This window comes from Nanorana parkeri, unplaced genomic scaffold, assembly GCF_000935625.1.
Source record: "Nanorana parkeri isolate BGI_ZX_2015 unplaced genomic scaffold, ASM93562v1 scaffold46, whole genome shotgun sequence".
In the NCBI taxonomy this organism is placed as follows: domain Eukaryota; kingdom Metazoa; phylum Chordata; class Amphibia; order Anura; family Dicroglossidae; genus Nanorana; species Nanorana parkeri.
In genome coordinates this window covers 1,416,565-1,438,901 of record NW_017306314.1, presented here as the reverse complement: position 1 = coordinate 1,438,901, position 22,337 = coordinate 1,416,565, and the positions used below count along the sequence as shown (strand labels likewise).

General features: G+C 43.9%; 1 protein-coding gene across 1 annotated transcript in view; it reads left to right on the top strand.

Annotated features, from left to right (window-relative positions):
* NINL (ninein like) overlaps positions 1 to 22,337 on the top strand; it is an 88,399-nt gene that overhangs the window by 11,857 nt on the left and 54,205 nt on the right. The window contains exons 2-4 of the mRNA XM_018573289.1: positions 11,608 to 11,801; positions 14,651 to 14,756; positions 14,844 to 15,022. Coding sequence (XP_018428791.1) covers positions 11,619 to 11,801; positions 14,651 to 14,756; positions 14,844 to 15,022 — 468 coding nt within the window. The 5' untranslated portion in view covers positions 11,608 to 11,618. The remainder of the gene's footprint in view (positions 1 to 11,607; positions 11,802 to 14,650; positions 14,757 to 14,843; positions 15,023 to 22,337) is intronic.

The following is a 22,337-nucleotide window of genomic DNA, read 5'->3' as shown; positions in this document are numbered from 1 at the left end:
CCATAGAATGGTGTTTAAACACACAGTTTGTTGCGTATGGGGCTGCATTGCTGCAGACCAGTCAGAGTGCCCATGTCCACCACCAAAAGCACCTACACTTGCCATGTGAGTATTAGAACTGGACCACCGAGCAATGAAAGAAGGTGGCCTGGTCTAATGAATCATATTTTTTTTTCATCATGTGGATGGCCAGGTGCGTATGTGTCGCTTACCTGGGGAAGAGATGGCACCAAGATGCACTATGGGAAGAAGGCAAGCCGGTGGAGGCAGTGTGACGCTTTGGGCAATGTTCTGCTGGAAAACATGGAGTCCTGACATTCATGTGGATGTTACTTTGACATGTACCACCTACCTAAATATTGTTGCTGACCAAGTACACTCCCCTTGGAAACAGTATTCCCTGATGACAGTGGCTTTCAGCAGGATAATGTGCCCTGCCACACTGCAAAAATGGTTCAAGAATGGTTTGAGGAACACAACGAGTTTGAGGCATTGACTTGACCTCCAAATTCTCCAGATCTCAATCCAATTGAGTATCTGTGCGATATGCTGGAAAAACAAGTCCGATCCATGAAAGCCCCACCTCACAACTTACAGGAATTAAAAGGATCTGCTACTGACGGCTTGGTGCCAGATACCACAGCATAACATCAGAGGTCTAGTGGAGTCCATGCCTCAACAGGTCAGGTGTGTTTTGTCAGCAAAGGGGGACCTAATTAATATTAGGTGGATGTTCATAATGTTATTGCTGATCGGTGTATATGAAGCATTTGTTTAAGTGAGATTGATTGCCCTGAGCCACTGAGGGCACCCCCTAGTAACTAATATACAAATCTCTATATTTTCAAATTTCCCTCTCCACCACTGCGAATCCACAATCTCCCTGGTCGCTTTTATCTTCTTCCTGTCTTCTGGTTTAGGAGTTTTCCACAGTATTGAAGGCCAAGCTTGCAGATTATTGCAATGGTGAGCGGGCAGTGTGCGCTTGCACACCTCGGCCCGTGCGGCTTTCGTCTCGAGAACATGCTTTTTCTAGCGTGCGGGTTTTCTAGTTAATGCCTTTCTACTGTTCAAAGCCCATTTCGTGTGCACCTTACTGTATAACTGGTAACAAATTGTTGAGTGCGTTTGTCGTTTGTTTTGCTTTACCGAGCACTTTTTCCATCTGCCCACACAAAATCTGCAGATAAATTGTAAGGTGTATGGGCACCTTTAGGGCCCATTCATACCATTATGGTGCAATAATGTGTATTGGTGTGATGCTGTAATCCTGAAAACCTCCTGAAGCCCTTAACTGCCAGGTGCATACTACGGGTGTAGGTGGCAGGACCGGCTGTCCGTTTGTGAGTAGTAATAGTTTAGCAAAGTTCTTTTCTGAAGAACCTCGTAGATCTTTATGAATTCCCCCATTGTAGTAAAAATATATTTTCATCTGAAGAGCAGCTGCAGGGTGGAGGTTTTTGGCTCAGAACATATTGTAATGAGCCACAGGTGCTGCTGCATGGATAGAAACAGCATCAGGTCTTAAAGGCTTTTCCCCATAGTTCTCCTTAGGGTAACGGGAGCACACAAACCAGCATCCTCCCGTCACCCTAGGCTACTGCTCGCGGTATACCGAGACGCCGCAGTATACCGCGAGCTGCTGCTGGCGGTATACTGAGAAGCCGCACCTGAAGAGGCTCTGCCTATCTAACTGACAGCTGGCTCTGCCTATCTAGAGGCAGAGCCAGCTGTTCCCGCCCCCTCCCATCGTCCGTTCCGCCAGTAAGCGCTGGCGGATCATAGCTGGCAGGGGGGAATCCAGCCCCTCCCCTGTCACGGCAGAGAGCCGTGACAGGATCGAGAGGTGAGCGAACGCCGGTATGTGTTCGCTCACCTCCCGATCTACTGAGCCGACCTGTGACAGTCTCATTGTCACAGGTCGGCTAGAACTATGAGGTGAGTGAAAAGCACTCACCTCATAGTTCTCCTTTAACTAGAGAAAGGTTAATGAACCTCTGCCTCAACCTGGAACAGTCATGGCTTGCCTTAAAGTGTATTGGGGCCAAAAAAATTAAACAAACATATGCAGTGTCTCTGCAATACATGCACATCTCACATGTTTCATCCCTTTAACCACTGCAGTCCCCAGGCCTCCTTTCATTTAGCGATGCCTTGGCTTCACACATTATATCTTTTAGCTTTTGTAGTCTACCATAATGTATTATACTTTGTTTTATTTTAGGGCGGATAGTTCCTGGTAACAAATTTGCATGCATATTCCCTTGTTTCTTATTGGGAATAAATAGAAAACATTAGATACAAATCCATTTTCCTGTAATTTATCCCAATGCAAGGTTTAATGCACCCCCTGTATTTACCCCAAAATATAATCAACAAGGTCTGGTGAAAATAAGAACTGGGAGGGCTTGAGATAGCAGCATGGACAGCTCTGGATTTCTGACATGATCAACAGGTATTTTTGCATTTATCAAACACCATACAGATGATACCCGTCTATCTTCCTGTCCCAACCCTTAGTCCTCATTCACACGAGAAACGGCCAGCACTTCAATAGCTTATTTCCAGTGTAAAGGAGACACTGGGGGTCTTTTGGACCCCCAGCATCACCTTAAAGAGTACCTGTCACCACCATCTGCTATCACATGAACGGGCTTGTAAGCCCCCTATGTGATAGCAGTCAAAGTAAAGTAAAAAAACCCCCAAAATTTTTTTAAAATAAATGTAATAATAATAAAAAAAATGTAAAAGTCCCCCGCCCCCGTGAGCATATATATATATTTTATTTATTTTACTTACAATGCATTTACATCCATTTTTGACACGTTCCGTTATGTTGAGAAAATAATAGAGCATGCGCTACATTTTTCCAGCGCACTGCGACGCAATGCAGTGGTGTGAACTGGTCCCATTCACACCCATTCATTTTTTGGGTTACCTTTTGTAGCAATCTGTTGAAAACGGATGCTAACGGCTTCAGTGTGAATGGGGCCTAAATGGTGTATGGCCTGCTTTTAATGTCTTTCCAGTAAAGAAAATGGAGGGACGGCATCGTTGACTCTTCTCTGCATTTATACAAAGCAGCCTACCTTAGCAGGGGATGCCAGAGGAAGTTTGATAGGGTCTGGGGATGTTGGGTCAATTTGGTTTGAGATGCCAGTAGAGAACAGTGTTGAGATGATATAGATATTCCTCGCTACTCAGCCCTTTTCTTTTGCATTTTCATATTTTTTTTTCATGACTGATATTCCCCCTATTGGTATTTGGCCTTGCATTCGATTGCGCTAACGATCTCTGGATCCGCTGTCCTCATTAGGTTCCTGAATGGTTCTTTTCATCTCTTTACTATGGGTCTGGGGAATGACAGCGTACCCTTGAACTATGTGGATACTGAGCTGTGTTCCCTTGTTTTCTTATGTTGCCTTGGGGCTCGATCTGGCACACGCTTCTCGGGGTGGGGGAGGGAGGGGACTCTAAATGTGAGAATGTTAAGTTTTAATTACTTGTTGTACTAAGTATGTACCCTCTACTTCGGTGGGAGACCTAAAGTATGCCTAGTATACATTTTTTTTTTAATGGAGGGACTGGGGTAGGCACCATTGTTGGGCTGTGCTTAGGTCATCAGTTGCCCTTTAATTTGGCCCTGATGTTGACGTGTTGATCTCGGCTGTTTTGCAGCTGAAGATATGGCACTGCTTTGGGAATATTTTTATACTGGTATGCATGTAGAGTCTGAAAAAATAAAGTATATCTAAAACTATAACTTTTCTTTCTTCTTTTGAATGGAATGTTGAAGGATTAGAATCTCTACAGCTGTGGTTCTCAACTGGTGAGTCGCGACCCCGTGTGTCTTCCACTGAGCTAGGTGAGATGCTCCTCAGCCTCCCCCCAGTGCAGCACTGTCAGTTCTCGTGCCGAGCAGCCATTTAAAATATGCTGCCCGGCGCCAAGTGTCAGCTTGAGGTGGGGTGGGCTTGGGGTATGGCCGCAAGGGAGCTGCATCCATATGTGCATTGGATAGGTTCACACCACAAAGAGTGCGTTCCAGAGCGTTCCGCCTCTGGTACCCACTGGAACGCAACCCGGCCGGCTCCCTGCGTTCAGGGGTGGGAGGGGGCGTGGTAGTGCATTGAAGTCAATGGCACCGCAGCCACACCTCCTGCCCGCAGTGCAATCGCCCACACCCAAACACGTGGCACATTAGTGCCTGCGTTCTGGTCCAGTGCGATCTGCAAAAATGCTGCATGCCAGCCGGTTTGCGTTCCAGAGGCCGAGTGCTCTGGAACACACTCTTTGTGGTTTGTACTGGCCCTAAAGCTCCCTCACATGCCCTGTAGAGGTGCCTGGACCGGAGTGACGTCACATTCTGGCTCCCGTCACCTCTACAGGGCATGCAAGGGAGCTGTACAAGCAATGCACATTGGATGGAGCTCTGTCAAAGCACAGCAGCCCACACTGGACCCCAGGCTGAGGATCCACTCCAGTTCTTTCTTAAAAGAAAAAAAACATTTTGGGAGCGTGTGTGAGATTGTGTTAGTGGTTGTGTGTGTCTGTCAGTGTTGTTGAGGGCCTGTTCACACTAGTACAGTGTGTTAATCGCACAGTCCCTTGTGATTAATGCATTGTAGCATACAATCGCACCTACCGCAAGTTCTGGTGCGGGAGGTGCGTTGCCCAGAGTTCAATCGCCAGCAGCGGAAACACGCATAACGGCAATGCCGTGCGGCTTGGGTTGCGACTTAATGACCAAAGACAAATGTGGGTCCCGAGGTTGCACGGGTTGAGAACCAGTGCTCTACAGGATTATTTTGCTGTCTGTTTCACCAATATGTCCTGGTGTTGAATGCCGCATAGACGAAAAGTGATGGAAAATCCAATATTTTCACAGTCCTCACCAGAACAGAAGGGGAAGATAAATCTTCCAATGGGAATGCTTGTTCTGGGGACAATTGTGTTGGGGATGAATTCCCCTTTGTTTGTAGAGCTTTCCCCTACCTTCCTCATGCCTCTCTAGGACAGTGCCCAGTGCAAGAACTACACTTTAAAATGTTTGGATTGCACTGCTTATTTTACCACTTACCATCTAGCAGTGTGATTGTACTCACATTGCTGGTGGCCACTGTTACTGTGCAAAACGCCACTAACCAGCCTCCTCATGCCAAACAAATAGTATTGGTTCCGTAGGCCAGCATTGAGCTGTCAAAGTCCACTTACTGTATATGCGCCTCCCCTCCAGCAATGCAATGTCTGCAAGTTTCAATGGTGCCAAAATCTTCGTATGGTATTCTTCCAGATTTGGCATCTCTGGCAATCTTGGTTGGCGGGCACAGGAAAATGTAACTGCCATACGTGTGCATGAGAGTTTTTTTGTTCTGGTACCAAGGCATGCTAAGAATGTATCTAAAAAAATTTGTGAGCAGGCAGGTAGGACGGTTTTAAGATACTGATTGGTACTGAATATCTCTTAGTATGCAATAAAATGCCGGCCTGCTCGCAATTTTTTTTTTTTTTTTTTAGGAACTAAAGTTTATGACACATCTGGCTTATTCTATAGGGAGTTGGACACTTGTTCCTTTTTTATTCTGAACCCATTTCCCTGATTATTTCTCAAAGCATTCCTGTTTAAAACTACTCATCTTAGTAGAGTAGATAATCGCCTGCATGGCAGCAGTGGGTAAAAGGGATTGTATGGGCTTTTCAATCATTTTTAATAAACACATAAAGAAGTTAAGCATGATGTCTTGTGATGTTATTTATAGTGGTAATGTTTAAAAAAAACTTTTTTCTTTAATTAATTTGTGATTTTATATGTCCAGGGGGGTGCCAGTATTTGCTTATTAAATGCACTGGCTCTGCTTCATCCTTTGCAGTACTACACAATGGTTGCACTTTACTGCTCTTTCTCACAATGCATGTCTAGGAGTCTGACACGTATTGGAAAACAATGCACTCCATTGATGAAAGATGCTGTATCTTAATAGTTGTTGAGAGACTGAATAATTGCTCTCAGAGACTCAGAGGTTGCTACTAGTGGCTACTCTACAAGTCTTCTGAAGCATACCAGGCCGTGAACTATGGTCATGACTATATATCTGGTTAATGACTATGCCCGTGATTCCCCGACTGCTTCTAACCAGTCAGAATTTGGGCAGAAGAACTGGCCAAATATGTCCTAAGCTGGGTTCAGATATAACTTGCATCAGACCAAAATCCAATGCTCATCCCTAGTTACAAATTACATTAAGGTAAACACTTTAGTATTTACTCAAAATATACCTGCTGAAAATACTTTAACATTTTCATTCATCTGGAATACTTGGAGTTCAGTTTTAAACCTGTAGCTCATTTTATATTATCTGCGGAAAAGTGGTACAGATGAGAACAAACTCTGGAGCAAAAACAATGATAATTTGACAAGTTGGCTAATCTTTGTTAGGGCGTCCTGAATTGTGAAGTGTTCACAGAATGATATATACAGTTCTTTGTAAATACAGTGCATAAGAAACGGACCAAGTGTCGAGAGTTACATGTGCACAATAGCTTTGTCAGATTCCTGTTGCTATTCAAATACTGCACATACCCTTCCCTTAATCTACCAAGTACAGCAACATACATTTTCAGTTTACAGAGCCAACACTGACTGTATTAGATGCAGCAATGACCAAACATTCCTATGAAGCTGAAGGTGTGACTTGCTCAAAGACATGTAAAGAGCCTGTTGTCACCAAAGTTAGCTTCTAATGCATAGCTTACTAAGTACTTACTTAGTAAAGTGAGATAAGGTAAGCCATGCATCACGCACATATGTAAAAGATAGGGATGCACCGATACCGGAATTTCGGTAAAGAGTGCGAGTACCGATATTTTTTTTCCGGTACTCGCCGAAACCGAATACAGAGTACCGGAAGTCCCATTCAGGAAGCCACCTGGCTTCCTGATTCATGACTCGCATTCATGACTAGTGATGGGCTCGGGCGTGTTCGCAGCTCCACATGCCGAGCCCGCCAGGAAGCTGGCAGCGCCAATCACAGGTACTGAGACATATCCTGGTCCGCAGCTGCAGAGATCGGGATATGTCTCAGTACCTGTGATTGGCGCTGCCAGCTTCCTGGCGGGCTTGGCACGTGGAGCTGCGAACACGCCCAAGTCCATCACTATTCATGACTCGCCACCTGGCTTCCTGATTCATGACTCCCATTCATGACTCGCCACCTGGCTTCCTAATTACCCGGGATGCCGGGCAGCGTGTAAAGACTCTCCACCCGGCTTCCAGCTTTATTTGGTAAAACGGCATAAAGACTAAGTATAGCTTTAAGAAATCCTAAGAGTTGGAGCTAATGAAAAACTGCTAAAGTTAATCTTGCGGCAAGTATGTGGATGTTTAACAATCCTGTACAATATGGAGATTATCTTTCCAAACTAATGACCAGGCAGGTTGAAACCTGTCCCCGCGGTGGCAGTAGACCAAACTGATTGTGTTTTGATGTGCTGGATATTGACTGACATTGCAGTAATATATATTGATAGCCTTTTCCTGGTGCTTACATAACTGTAGATGTATTCGTTTTACCATGGCATTGCTTGTGCATTCCTTTCCATTGCCATATATCATCACATGATATCCTGCCTCTCACCTTCCTCAGAGCTCTTTTTTACACTGTCTGCACACCTCAAGGTAGTAGTAGCTCAGTTACTTTGCTAGATACAGATGGAGCAGCCACATGCAATGCAATCTGGATGGCAAACAGGCAGTATATAGCTCCTCAGCAGCAGAAGAACACAGGGAATCTGCATGGAGGAAGCCTGATGGACAATATTAACACCAACTGACTGCCAGCTTGGAGGACAGAACGGTCATAAAAACCAGCTGCTACCTGTGAAGATGTCCTGACTTCCTCTACTGGTTCTCCATATTCTACTAGACAAGGATTAGATTTTCAGCCTGCTGGTATTTATGTAAATGAAATCTTTTCCTGTCAGTTGCTTACTATTTTAAAAATTCTATTCAATATTCTTAAAGTGACATTAAAGTCCCCCCACAGTGCTAATGTAAGGACTTACCTTAAATGATGCCTCTTAATCTGATCATCTTCTTTCCAGTTTTCAGCCTTCTCTTCAGCGCTGGTGCGGGTCTCCGATCCAGCGCTGACTCCTCTGTCCTCCTCTTTTCTCATGTCCCACGGAGTCTGTGCAGGTGCACGATGCTACATAGACTTACCTTGCGTCTCTCCTCATCTCCCGGCCGAACATCTGAACTGCACATACGCCCGTCCCAAGATCCTTTGCGGCCGCCCGAGAAATGTTTAGATGCTCAGACAGGAGCGCGCGGCGGAGACACAAGTATTAACCCTTTGAAAAAAAATGTTTTGATCGTTTTGCCTATATCTACTGCTTGCTAGTAGTAGATATATGCAAAAACAAATGAGGGTTTAAAATCCCTTTATTATGAGTATCTAAAGCCAATTTGTATTTGTGTCGATCGGTGAAGAGCTGGAACCCCTGTGAGGCTTGTTTCTTTTTTATATTAGTTTACCACTAAACTGATGAGCAGTAAAAGCTTTTAAAGCGTTTCCCATGGACAATTTTGGGTATGGATGTTTTTGTGTGATCTTTCAGGTGCACGTACACCTTAGGTGTCTATTTATCCAACGTGACCCAATCTTTTATATTTTACCATAATAATGGATAATAATAAAGGCTTCATAACAATGTAAGGAAAACAGTTTTTTTCAAAATTGTAATTGTAAATTTTTTTCTTTATATAGTAAAAAATAAAACCCCCAGTGGCGATTAAATACAAATCAAAAGAAAGCTCTCTCTGTCCCCAAAAAAAGAAATAAAATGAATTTCAGTACAGCGTTGCATGACAGAATAAGTGTCAGATAAAGTACCGCAGCGCTGAATACTGAAAAATGGCATGGCCAGGAAGGGGGATTAACATCCTGGTCTTCAAGTGGTAAATGTATATGACATATATAACATAACAGAAATGATTTAATTGTGCCCATCCTTTCTAGCTAAATTTACTCTATAAAGGCAGTGCTGTAAATGGATGGTTCATATTAGCATATGATTTTGTTAACATAGTTGTAAATCCTGGTAGGCTACAATAGTACCCCATTTGGATTATACTGTATATCGGCAGGGAGAGGGCATAAAAACAGCAATTCCAACCCCCACTGAGTACTTTAGAAAGAATGTGGTGTTATATTAGCTTTGTGGTTTTCTTCTATTTGGTTATACTCAAGTTGGGCACTGTGCAGAAGAAAAATGTGCTGACACAGTATTCAGGATGTCAAGCTTCACTTAAAATAGCAGTTGAATTACAGGGGAAAACATTCCCATTGCTTCATGTCACAATGATTATCGTGGTGCAGCGTGGTAATCTCTGCTGGGTCAGAGGCCAGCTAAAATGATGTAACTGAAAGGAAACCTGTAATAAAAGAAATATGAGGCTGCCATAGCTGAACTGCTTTTAAGAATGCTGGTTCCCTGGCTGTCTTGTTTTGATAGTGTCTATGCAGTCGTTCAAATTAGAAATGCAGAGTTACTGCAGATTTGTGCTTTGCCCATGCAGGGCAAAGAAACAGGTTTGCTTTTAATGCCCCCTCCTATGCAGCTCATACATTTCCTTTCCATTCAGAAACCAGGCAAAGAAAATACCTTGGCGGGTTTGAAGATGATATACAGTACTCTCCTTCTTCCCATGTGCTGAGCATTGGCCTTGATATCCTGTTTTAGGGTGAATCCTTTCTCAAGCAGAGTTCTATGGAGCCACCCTTTTGTGTGTTAGTAAGCTGTGTGTGTCTACACAGATACAGCAAATCAAGCTACTCCCCTCCCCTCTGAACAGTTGCTGGAGATTGTGCTGTTTGTTGTGATCATGTACTGGACAGGAAGTTTAGGGAAGAGGAGCTGGGAGACTTGGAACCAGCTTTTCAGAAACATGATGACTGTAAGTGCTTGCTCAAAAATATAAAGAAATACTTTGTGCAATGTATATTTGTTTCATCTGGATTCATGTCAAAACAAATCTCAAAATAATACTACTTTAGAGCCCATTCACACCACATCCAGATCATCTCCAGACCAGACCAGACCAGATTGTTTCTGGACCTAAAATGCATCCTAATGTATCCTTAGGCCCGGTTCACACCTGGGCGTTTTGTATCGCGTTCCTACGCTCTGCAAAACGCTCAAACACTGAAATCCCATTATTTCCTATGGGTATGGTTCACACCTGGGCGTATTACGGCCGTATGAACGCGCTACAAAAACGTCCTACGCCCAAAGAAGAACTGGAGCTTCTTTGGGGCGTTTTTGTCACGCGTTTCCATTGGGATACAGCCAAGTAGCCCTCGGAAACGCGCCAATCGCGAGACTAACGCGCGACACGAAACGCGCAGATTTGATACGCCTAGGTGTGAATCCAGCCTTATGCTATTTCTGGCCTCTGTTCACACCAGCACAGTCTGTTCGACCAGACCATAAAAATACTGCATGTCTCATTTTGTCTGGTCTGGAATGCACTGGAACTGCGGGCAGGTTCACACCATTTTCTGAACCAGATCTGGTCCGAAAAATGGTGTGAACCTGCCCCTTAAAGTCAACCTGTTTCTTTGTCCTACGTATACGAGTATAGCCCAGGTTCTCTAAAGTCAGAACACCTGATCTGCATACTTGTTACAGAAGAAAAGGTCAGCAATGGCAACCTCTGTTTTCTCTCATTTCTGGTTTCCTTTAAAAGGGACCCTGCCATTAAAAAAAAAGTTCCCCAGACATATTTGTAAAACATGGCTGGACATATCCCAGGAGTTAGATAGCCAATGCTCCCTAAAAATTACAGTTGGTGCCCAACTATTGAAGTTTTTTTCTAGTTGTTGCCAAAGGAACTGGCTCCTACAAAAACATCTGCTGGCTCCTGGATTGAACAGACTGGCTTCTGAATTCCATATTAATTTGCCCATCTTTGTTGTAAAATAATTGCCTGCCCTGCCAAAATGCCTCACCATTTGTGAGAAATCTTCCTCTGAAGTCCACAGGGAAACAAACACTTCTGGAACCCAGAATATTGACAATCCCGGAAACTGTCAGCTTCCCTGTGGGCTTCAGGGGAAATGTTCTGCTGGATGGAAAGGCATTCAGGTATTTTTTCTTTTACAGGTATGTCTGTTTGGGGAACATTTTATGACAGGGTTGCTTTAAGGACTTGTTCAGCAAGACGGCGCAACAGACAGAGGTGATGTGCAACATACAGTATGTGCAAATCAGCTTTCCCCAACTTAATATAACAGAAATCAGGTTGCTACGTGATGACTTATATCAGCTACAAACCGGTTGCTCTGTTGGACGTTCCATTTTCTGGAAGGTCCGGTTGCACTGGCACAGATGATTTTGTTATAACAGAGGCACAATCACTCTGGCACCTTTTAGGATGCTCATTGCATGCTGTTATCCTAATATTCTAGTCACTGATACAGTGACTATACTTTATGAGATGATCTCACTGTAGAGGCCCCCCTTGCATTTGTCATTTGTCTACATGAATTGCATTGTGTGATGTGGCCAGTGCTCTTTGGACTGACTGTTCAATTTTCTTTCTTGTAGTTTGCTATGGGATGGACAAGGAAGAAGAGAACAAATATGTGTCCCAGCTACAAGAGGTCTTCTCCAGCTGTGACACAACAGGCACGGGTTACCTGGACAAAGACGAGCTGACAGATCTGTGTCACAAGCTCCATCTGAATGCACAGCTCCCATTACTCCTGCAAACACTACTGGGCAACGATCACTTTGCCAGGGTAATATTTTAAGGTCAAACTCTATACTAGACTGCCAGAATAATTTTGTGTCAAATCAAATCTGCTTTTAACTGGACCTAAAACTAAAAGTTAGTCCTACTACCCGGTGGGTAGGACTAGTGGCCTTTGTCTAAAAGGGGTGAGTGATCAGTGTTGAAGCAGATCTGTTGGCTGGTAATTTTGGGTCCTGTGTACGCTCTCTGGCTCCTGTCTCCTCATTGGACAGTGAATTGGCATCATTACCTCTGTCCAGTAGCTGACACAGGAAACTGTAATGGTAAAGCAGGAAGTAGCAGAATGACCTTACTAACTAGCTGAGGTGTGTGTGTATATCACAAGAATGGCTGACCAAACTTTCAAATCCCTTCTCAGGTAAAGCTGTCAACATATATATGTATTTCACTCCTGTATTTAGGTTTTTTTGCCTGGAGTTGCACTTTAAGAGGCCATTGACAACACAACCTGTTGCAATACAGGAGTTTTCGTGCATTGAAGTGTGTTGTGTTGTACTTTAGGCAGCCTATTCAAAGTGAATGGGCTGTAATACATCTCAATACACAAAAAATAGTGGCTGCAATTTTCTTAGTGCACCGCACAGGACACCGTGTTTGTGATGCGTTGCAGTGCATTGTGGAAGTATATTGGGTTGCCATTCAAAATGAATGTCCTCTCAGCAAACCTACGCATGTAATGTGCATTTAGCGCATTGCAGGTGGTGTGATTAGGCCCTAAGCTTAAAACCTTTTGTAGTTGCCTTTTTCGCCAAGCTCCCTGGTAGCCTTAAAGTCTGAAGAGAGAGAGAGAGCTGCTACCCAGGGGTGCCAGCACATACTTGCCTCTTCTCTCTTTGCCATCTGCTGTGCCTAAATGCCAGCTATTTTGAATGGGCAGAGCTGCGGCACTTTCTTTCATCCCCCGATTCTGTCCAAGGTGGTAAGCCAGCAGAGTAATAGGCCAAAAGGAATGTGGTTGGGAGGCAGTGGACAAGCTCTGACACTACAAGAAAGTGTTGTTGCTTTGCCTGTTCAGATTTGAATTAGAGCTGCTGTAGGTATGGGCAGGCAAGAAAGAGTCCTGCCATGAATGGATTAAATACAAACACTTACCTTTGTGTTGTAACATTTCTTTAGGTTTGAAGTACCAAGAAAGGGAAGGAGATAAAGAACAAAGTTTGTTACTACTTTTTTTTCCATGGTAATCACTGAACACAGACATGTCTACAAACAGATGGTTACCGTACATTCCTGAATTCCTGAATGTGATGTAGTTGGTACAACAATAAATAAACATTTTTATTTGCTCTACGTCTCACTGAGAAGAGTAAACATACACAATTTCTTTTGAACATCTTGTAAGAATAATATTGGTCTGGCTACTTGGTGTCACTATTCATAACTATCTTTACAATACGTACTTTTCAAGTTGTTATGTTTACAATAACACATGAGACTTTGCATACATGTTGAAGAGGGTGTAGGTGCACATCCTGCAATAACATTAATATGGTAAATGTATAGGAACTGGCATTGCTAAGACAAACTAGAAACTCTAGTCCACATGTACCATGCTACCATTACAGGTGACACCCCTAGCAGGTGATGCGAGCTTCACCTGAACATCCTACAAGGAGTGATGGGCCATGAGCCTAGTTACAGGTGACACCCCTAGCAGGTGATGAGGGCTTCACCTGAACATCCTACAAGGAGTGATGGGCCATGAGCCTAGTTACAGGTGACACCCCTAGCAGGTGATGAGGGCTTCACCTGAACATCCTACAAGGAGTGATGGGCCATGAGCCTAGTTACGGGTGACACCCTAGCAGGTGATACAGGCTTCACCAGAGGACCCTAAAAGGTGTTGTCAGTGCACTGGCTCCTTGGATTTTTGGGGGACTAAGGCCAGTTCTAGCCTCTCCCCTGCTCAAAAAACATTTGCCAGGGCAGTGATCCCACTGCATGTGTCTCGAAAACTTGGTCACATAATATTACATTACATTGCCAATATCAGGAGTTACACGGAGAAGCTTCTCAACTCTGTGCTCTGGCTACTTTGTGCAACCCCTCTTTGATAACACCATATTCACTGTAGTAAATTTAATAAACTGCGGGGGGAGGTGGGGTCTAGTATGGTGTGAATCTGGGACAAGATCTGCACTGGGGTCCTGACTGATAAAGCCACTGACAGTAGGGCAACCATGATACTCTATGGAAAGATCTGGGCCACTGCTGTTATCCCGTACTGCCTCTTTTCTATAATAATGTACTATATCTATATATGGGGCTTTCTTGACAAGTTGCAGGCATGGATAACAAATGGTGTATAATATTTGATACATGGGGAAGCATTGCAGTATTAAGAGAACTATGGGTTCAGGGCTTTACCCCATAGTTCTCCTAAGGGTAACGGGAGGACACAAACTAGCGTCCTCCCGTCACCCTAAGCTCAGTATACCGCGAGCTACAGCTTGTGGTATACTGAGACGCCGCAGTCGGGACTAGTCCCGGGAATACTGTCTGGATCCACCAAGCTGCGGGATTGACAGCTGGCTCTGCCTATCCAGAGGCAGAGCCAGCTGTACCCGCCCTCTCCCCTGTCCGTTTCGCCAGTCAGCGCTGGCGGATCGGAGCGGGGAGGGGGGAATCCAGCCCCTCCCTTTTCACGGCAGAGAGCAGTGACAGAATCGAGAGGTGAGCAAACGCCGGTATGTGTTCGCTCACCTCCCGATCTACTGAGCCGACCTGTGACAGTTTCATTGTCACAGGTCGGCTCAGATTATGAGGCTGAGTGAAAATCACTCGCCTCATAATTCTCCTTTAAAGCTGAATTTTCTATTTTTCTTGCTTTTCCAGGTTAACTTTGAGGAGTTTAAAGAAGGGTTTGTAGCTGTGCTTTCTTCATCTATTGACATCAGCATATCCGAGGATGATGATGATGAAAGCAGTTATTTGGAGCCAGGTAAGCATTGTCTGATCATTATAGTTTGTCATTTCAGATAGGTGTGAACAGATTATTTATTGTGATAAGTATTTATTTATTGCTTAGTCATTCCAGATGAAGTCAAACCAAAGTTTGTAAAAGGTACCAAGAAATATGGCCGACGCACTCAACCTGAGCGTGAAGCTGCAGAAAATGAGGCCAACAAGAATCTGCAAGAACCGCATCAAGGCAAGAATAAGAAGAAAAGCTCTCTGAGGAGGTCCTCTTCACTGGAGAGTGTGGAGGTAGGAATGATTCACCATAGGAAAAATGTTGAACTCCAAACTGCGGCAATAACAACTCGCTGACATTGGTTTTAAGACCTCTAGCATGCCTTAGTGTTGCAAAAGTGTGTGGGTTTATCTGCATATAAATGTATTAAAGCACATCTAAACTTTAACTGGATTACAATTAGTTTGCTAAAGCCCCGTTAATAATTTTTTTAAAATTAAAATGTTTTCACTGTTTAATTATTCTTTTTTCATTTGGGGGCACTGATCTCTGGCAACCTTCTCCTGTCTACATGCATGTCCTGCAGTGGCTGCTGCAGCTCATTTTTGCTCTGGGGTAACTCCTCAAGGGTGATAATAATGGTGGACCATGTCTCATAGGTTTTAATACATTTCCCACTCTTCCCTCCCATTGTGATCGAAGCATGTGCGTATTATATACATTTGTCTTTTTTTTTTTTAAAAGGCTAAATTCATCTTTCTGATCATGTTTCATGTTACACTCATATAAAGGGTGTAACATAAAACATGGTCACCTGAATTGAGGGGTTCCTGAGGGAGTTGGAGTTCTCACTGGAACACAAGTGCTATGACGTCACCGCTATTGTAGCCCATTGACACTTCCTATAGACGTGGACGGGAGGAAGAGTCTGCAGTAGCCAGAGCACCCAAGATCCACTGATCGCAGTTGCAGTGTTTTACTGGCTTCTATGCAAAAACATAAGAAATAAACATTTTCCTTTTATGAAGAAGTGTGCATTTACTAAGGTGGAATTTCACATTAAGGCCCATTTGAACTCTATAATATATCCAGGTGCATCAAAACAAAGGAATGTTTAGAAAAGCCCGTCTTGTCCCCTGCCCACATACTGCAGAGAAGGACCTTTGTTCTCTGTATGGAAGCAGTGGTCTCTCAGCAGTAGTCTGATATGCCCTCTGCTGAATCTGAGCTAGAACTGCCTAAGCAGAAAGGAGCATAAGATTTGTTGATTGCAGAAATATAGGGCCAATCCAGCAGGGGGTGTATCGGACTTTTGCAGAGAGACCACTACTTCATACTGACAATGGACTGGCTTCTTGCTTTGCTACACCGGCTGTGGCTGCATGCATGCCTCTTTGTTTTGATGCACCTGGAATATATTTAGCTAATTTCAATATCAGCTTTAACATTGGTAATATATTTGTAGAGGAGCAATAAAAACCTAGGGGGAATTTATCAAAACTGGAGCAGACAAAATCTGGAGCAGTTGCCCATGGCAACCAATCAGCTTCTCTCTTCAGTTTGTTCAGTTAAGATTTGAAAATGAAAGAGAGAAACTGATTGGTTGCTCTGTACAGCTGCTCCAGATTTTGTCTGCTCCAGTTTTGATAAATTCCCTTCTTAGAGTTCTGTATTTACCACCAGATGGCAGAACAGACATTAGAGAATCAGTCTAATGTCCCAGCCAGAGTTATAGAAGCCTGTGCATAGGATTTGGATGGAAACCAACTAACTTAGCAATATATCTTTTTGGATTGCTAGTTCTTCCTGTGTTTTGTTTGGCTTTGTTACGGGTTTTCTCTCTCTTTAGCAGTAAGAAGAAATAAACCATTTTCAATGATACTCTCAGCCTATAGTGTTTACATCTTCTACGCTTATGTTTTCCCTCAAATTCAGAACTTTGATGTGCCCGTGCACAATTAGTGGAGTAATTATAAAGCGGTAAATATGACTTTCACCAAACATTTACTGGTTATCAATCGATGTTCTTTTAAAATGCATGCCCCAGGAATATTCACCTGCAGTACATTTTTGGTGTATGTCAGATTATTATCTGCTTTATAAATATACCCCTAAGTTTATATAAAGCCTAACAATGGTCTGTATTGTTATCAGAGCACTGCTTTCTGTGCACTATGCAATTTTCACTCAAGCATTATTATCAGCTCTGCCTAGCTCATGTGCTGAACTAAAAAAAACACTAGGGATGCACCGAAATGACATTTTTAGACCAAGACCGAAACCAAAATGACTTTTTTACCCCCCAATCTTTGTAACATTTTTAAAAATTATTTTATTTTTACTACTCATTGATTTTTTTTGTTTTTACTTTACGGTTAGTGGCTTTGGAGAAATATCAGAGGTCTAAACAGACCCCTGATATTTCCCTTGTCAAATAGAAAAAGATTGAGAACACAGAGTCCTAAATCTCTTTTTCTGCAGCCCCTGTTATGAATGAACTGGAAGATTCTATACTGAGTGCTCCTGCCCATTCATAAACTGAGGAGATAGTATCAGTTACTATGCCCACAATCATGAATGAACAAGAAGTAATGTAGAGCACTGATCGGCGAGTGTTTGTGCTCTGCTCTCCATCCTGACTGCTCCGCCTGTCGCAGGAGGCTGAGCTTTCCTCCCGCACCACCCCGCTCAACATCTTGACAGGGCTCTCCTCCTTGCACCGCCCCACTCGGCCTCCTGACAGCTTCTCTACTACCCATTAGGTGACAGCAGCTGGATTAACTCTGTGTCCCCTCTGATCACCACTGCCTCTGCGGACACAGGTGGGGGAGAGCAGCAAGGATTGGAGGGGATACAAAACAGTCGCCCAGTGGATAGGCGAGAAGCTAGGCATATGCTGCATTTTGGGCTGTTTTGGTACCATAAGCATTTTGCCTAAAGTACCATTTTTGGCCATAATTTTGGTGCATCCCTAACAAATACCTCCCCTTTGCTATGGAAAATGCAGAAGGGAGGTTATTCTGGGCAGGGCTGACCCCATTCTTTGCAATTTCAGTTCAGTGCACCGTGTTGTCAGCTCACAACAGGAAATAAAAAACAATGCATTTTTGCAGGAACTTTATCGGAATAAAACATGGGGAAATGAGCATATATTGCACAGATGTACATTTTTTTTTATTAGGCCCTGACATACACTAAATAAAGTTGCTGCAATTTCAATATCATCATTATAGTGCTTAACATTGGCTTAAATAGGTTAATTGCTGTGCTACAGCTATATTCCTAATCGGATTATTTATTGTGAATGTTTGTTTTTTGTGCTTTATCTGAGTTTTATATTGTTACTTGGACCCTGAAGTCCCTTTCTATTTTTTTTTTTTTATTCTTTATTTTGAGCCAACATTTTACAGTAAACATATAAACACATACACAATCGAGTAATGAGAAAGTACATATACAAACGTAATAAGTAAAGCTATATCAGCTAGCCCCAATCGCTTAATTGGCTAAGGATCAAACATTAACAGCATAACATCATATGCCACATCCGGGTGTTTGGGGGGTTGCAATGCACATCTTATATGTCATATTGTATGATAAGCCATGGTTTCCATTGACAGAGGAGGGTAAACCACAGGGTCTACCTTTCTGCTTTCGGGGGCTGAGGGAAGGGGCAGGACATCAGACAACATCAGGACAGGAGAGGGATGAAGAAGGAGGCATACAAACGAGAGGAAGGGAGGGCAGGACCAGTAAGCAAGTGTGAAAGAGGAGGCATAGGACAGTGGGACATGGTAAAGCCTGTCGAGTGGGTCACTCACTGGGCTCTTTCTAGTGAGCCATTTAAAGGAGGGAGATCATACAGAGTATGCTCTGCCCTCAGGGGAATCCATGTACTCCAACTAGTAAAACCATGTCCCAGAGTAACGTTCCTGCCTACCTTGAGAAGACAGAATCATGTCTTCCATTACCCTAATCGCCTCCACCCTGCATATCCACATAGATATTGTAGGGGAAGAGGGATTCTTCCAAAGACTAGGAATGCAGGATTTAGCTGCATCCAGCAAGTGACGTACCACAGATCGGGAGTAAGCTTTCCTGGACATAGGAATGTTGTGCAACAGGAAAAATGAGGGTTCCAATGGGAAGTCAGATTCCATGAACTTCTTCACAATGTCGCGAACCGTTGACCAGAATTGTGCCAAGGCTGGGCAGGACCAGAAGATATGGAGTAGAGTTCCCCTGTCCGCATTACATCCCCAGCAGACGTTGGCAACTCCACCATACATCCTATGTAAGAGCTCCGGTGTTCGATACCATCTTGTTAGGATCTTATAATTAGTCTCCTGATATTTAGTACATATCGATGATCGCAGAGTGAAATGGATAATATTCCGACATTGGGCATCGGAGAACGTGTTCCCTAGTTCTTGTTCCCATCGTGTCAGGAACACTGGTTTTCCGGGCTCTGCTGGCGTTGCAAGAGTTGCGTATATCTCAGATAGGGTATGCCTCGTCGGTCCCTTGGAATAGCACAATCTCTCAAAAGATGTACGTGCGTTCCCAAAACACGCAGCTGGTGGTAAGGTGAGAAATAAGTGCCTCAGTTGGAATGCTTTCCATTGGTCCAAACCAAACACTCCGTCCGGATCGGTAAGGGATGCCATGGAAGGCCACATACCCCCACGTATAAAATGGGAGGCCTGAAAGAGGTTCTTGACAATCATCGAAAAGGGCCAGGCGAGGTTCCCTGTGGAAAGGCAGGGTTACCCATAATTGGGTAGAGCGGGGAAGCTTCACTAATCAGACCCCACCTGCAAGAGTAGTACCCGTCAGGGGATGGATCTTAAGCGAGTGGGGGAAAGTCGAGGGACACCATGCCGCCCTAGCCAAGAGATAGGGCGACATGGATTCCTCCAGGGGCACCCATTGTTTTGTAGGTGAATGCCTGCACCAGTCGACCAAGCGAACCAGATGGCTAGCTACATAGTATTTACGTAGGTCAGGAAGGGCTATGCCCCCTGAGTCTTTAGGTAGAGTCAGGAGGGAGTGGCATAAACGGGGATGGCGATTAGCCCATATAAACTTTGTCAGCAAGGAGTTGACTTGGCGAAAATACCTGTCAGGGACCGAGATAGGTAGGGCTTGAAAAAGATACAGGAATTTCGGCAAAATAGTCATTTTGATGGCGTTGTACCGTCCAAACCAGGAAAAGAAGCCATTCTGCCAGTTGGAAAGGAGCGTGTGTACATGTGCCAAGAGAGGTGGGAAATTGTAGGTAAAGATATCCTTCACGTCCGGAGGTATAAACGTGCCCAGGTATTTCAACGCTCGGGTCGTCCATTGGAAATGAAAGTTACTCTGCAGGGATCGGGTAAGTGGAGTTGGGATTGAGATTCCCATGGCAGTGGATTTGCTAAAGTTGATCTTTAGATTGGATGGCTCGCCATACGTCGCAAATTCCTGCATGAGATTAGGAAGGGAGATTACCGGGTTGGTGAGAGAGAAAATCAGGTCATCCGCATAGGCAGAGACTTTGTATTCCGCAGATCCCTTTTTAACTCCAGTCACATTAATATTAGACCTAACGTGCCCGTGGAATGGTTCTAGAGATAGAGTGAATAGTAGTGGAGAATGGGGGCAACCCTGTCTGGTTCCATTGGTGATTGGGAAAGGATCCGATAGGATGCCATTCACCTTAGCACATGCTGTTGGGATGGAGTATACTGCCGATACCCAGGATAACATGTGTTCTCCCAAGCCTATGTGTTTCAAAGTAGCGAACAGGAATTCCCAGGAGACCCAATCGAAAGCCTTTTCAGCATCAGTAGAAAGAAAGAGGCAAGCTTTTTTGGAGTCCCTTTCTATTGTGCCAACATTCATAATCCCAAATGTGAACTAGTCATGTAAACAGTGAACTGTGTAATCAAGAGCAGAGTGATTCTTCTCATTTTGTCCCCTCTATGACTTTAGTGTGGTCTCAATGCTGTTTCCAGTGTCATGAAGCAGAATGCATTCATCTGCATGGGCAGTGACATCAATCTGAATGACACGGGTGATTCTTGCTGATTTCTACTTTAGTGTGAGCTAGGACTTTACCGTTAACCTCATGAGGGGGGGCACAAGAAGCATCATGCTGCACTAAAGTGCACTGGGAACAAAGCCAATGCCCGGTTTATATGTGACAGGCATATGTGTATAATATTATATAGGGCTGCAACCAACTAATCGATTATGAGAATAGATGTCAACTATTCTCATTACCGATTGGTTGTTTGGATCCCCTAGCTCTCTCCTCCATGCTGGGAGGAGGGCACAGCAAGCAGTGGGCGGGTGCAATAGCCAATGGCCAATAGCAGGCTGGTTATTGCACCAGCCCACTACCTGCTGTATTTACATTCAAGATGGGAAAAAAGTAATTCTCGGTTTCAGCCTGACAAACTCTGCTGTGGGAGGTATGTTTCAATGCCATTTATTTCAATGGCACCCCAAATGCGCCTCCCACCCACAGTGTGATCGCCTGCACTGGAACGCACGCTACCGCAATGTCATGTGTTCCAGTGCAGTGCGATTTTAAATTAAGGATTGTATTTAACTTTTTTATCCAATTATTCAAAAAAATAATCGGCCAACTAATCGATTATAAAAAACAACCATTAGTTGCAGCCCTATTATTATATTTATAATGTCAGTTAGTAGAAATTATACATATGCAGTCATTTTCTTCTTTTTTTTATATTGTGTGGAAGGTTTAGAACTTAACCCCTTCATGACTGAGGCCTTTTTTTTCTCTGGAAGTTCGTCGACCTCCTCCCCAGCTCCCCGCGGACACCAAGGAAGCCGGTCCCGTGCCCGTAGGAGGGGCAACGGAGCCCGGAAAGCACTGCGGCGGTGTCCGCCGGGGGCGGCCCCTTCTACGGGACACAGAAGCGATCTGGCGACAGTCGGCTCTACAAGTTTAAACAGCCCCGATGCTGGCGACGTACACTGTATGTAGTCAGTCACGAAGGGGTTAAAATGTCACATTTTAAATGTTGTCCTTGTTCTAATACAGTAAATGTCTCTCCTGTTCCTGTTTTCTCGTACACTGGTCATCTGTACAGGAAGTTAAGTGAAGGCCGCAATAAAATCCTGGCCAAAGTTATTCCTTCCTCGTTTTACTAGAAATCTATTCCTGTGGATTTACCCTCACTTCCTGTTCTCTATCATAACTGTAAAATAGACAGGAAGTGGGGAGATTTTCCCTCATTTCTCTCCCTTCTTCTATGAAATGGACAGAAAATTAGACATCTCCAAAGTTTTGGCTAGAGTTAAGCTTGCCATATGTTAATCAAATTTCGTCTGTTTCCTACTTAATTTCGATATGTGGGTGGCCCTGCTGGCACCACCTGGCTAGACAAAAGTCGATTCTGCAATCGTCTGTTGTCAAAGGAGCCGGGTTGAAAATTGTCAGCTAAACAGTGAATGCAGCCAATCAAATGCAGGCACTGTTTAGGTATTCTGACAGCTGAGGGTGCTGGCTGTCAGAATACAATACTCAACAGAGAATCAAGCGATTTGGTCTGAATAAGAAAAATCTTAAAGTAGTATTAAAACTCAAACTTTTTT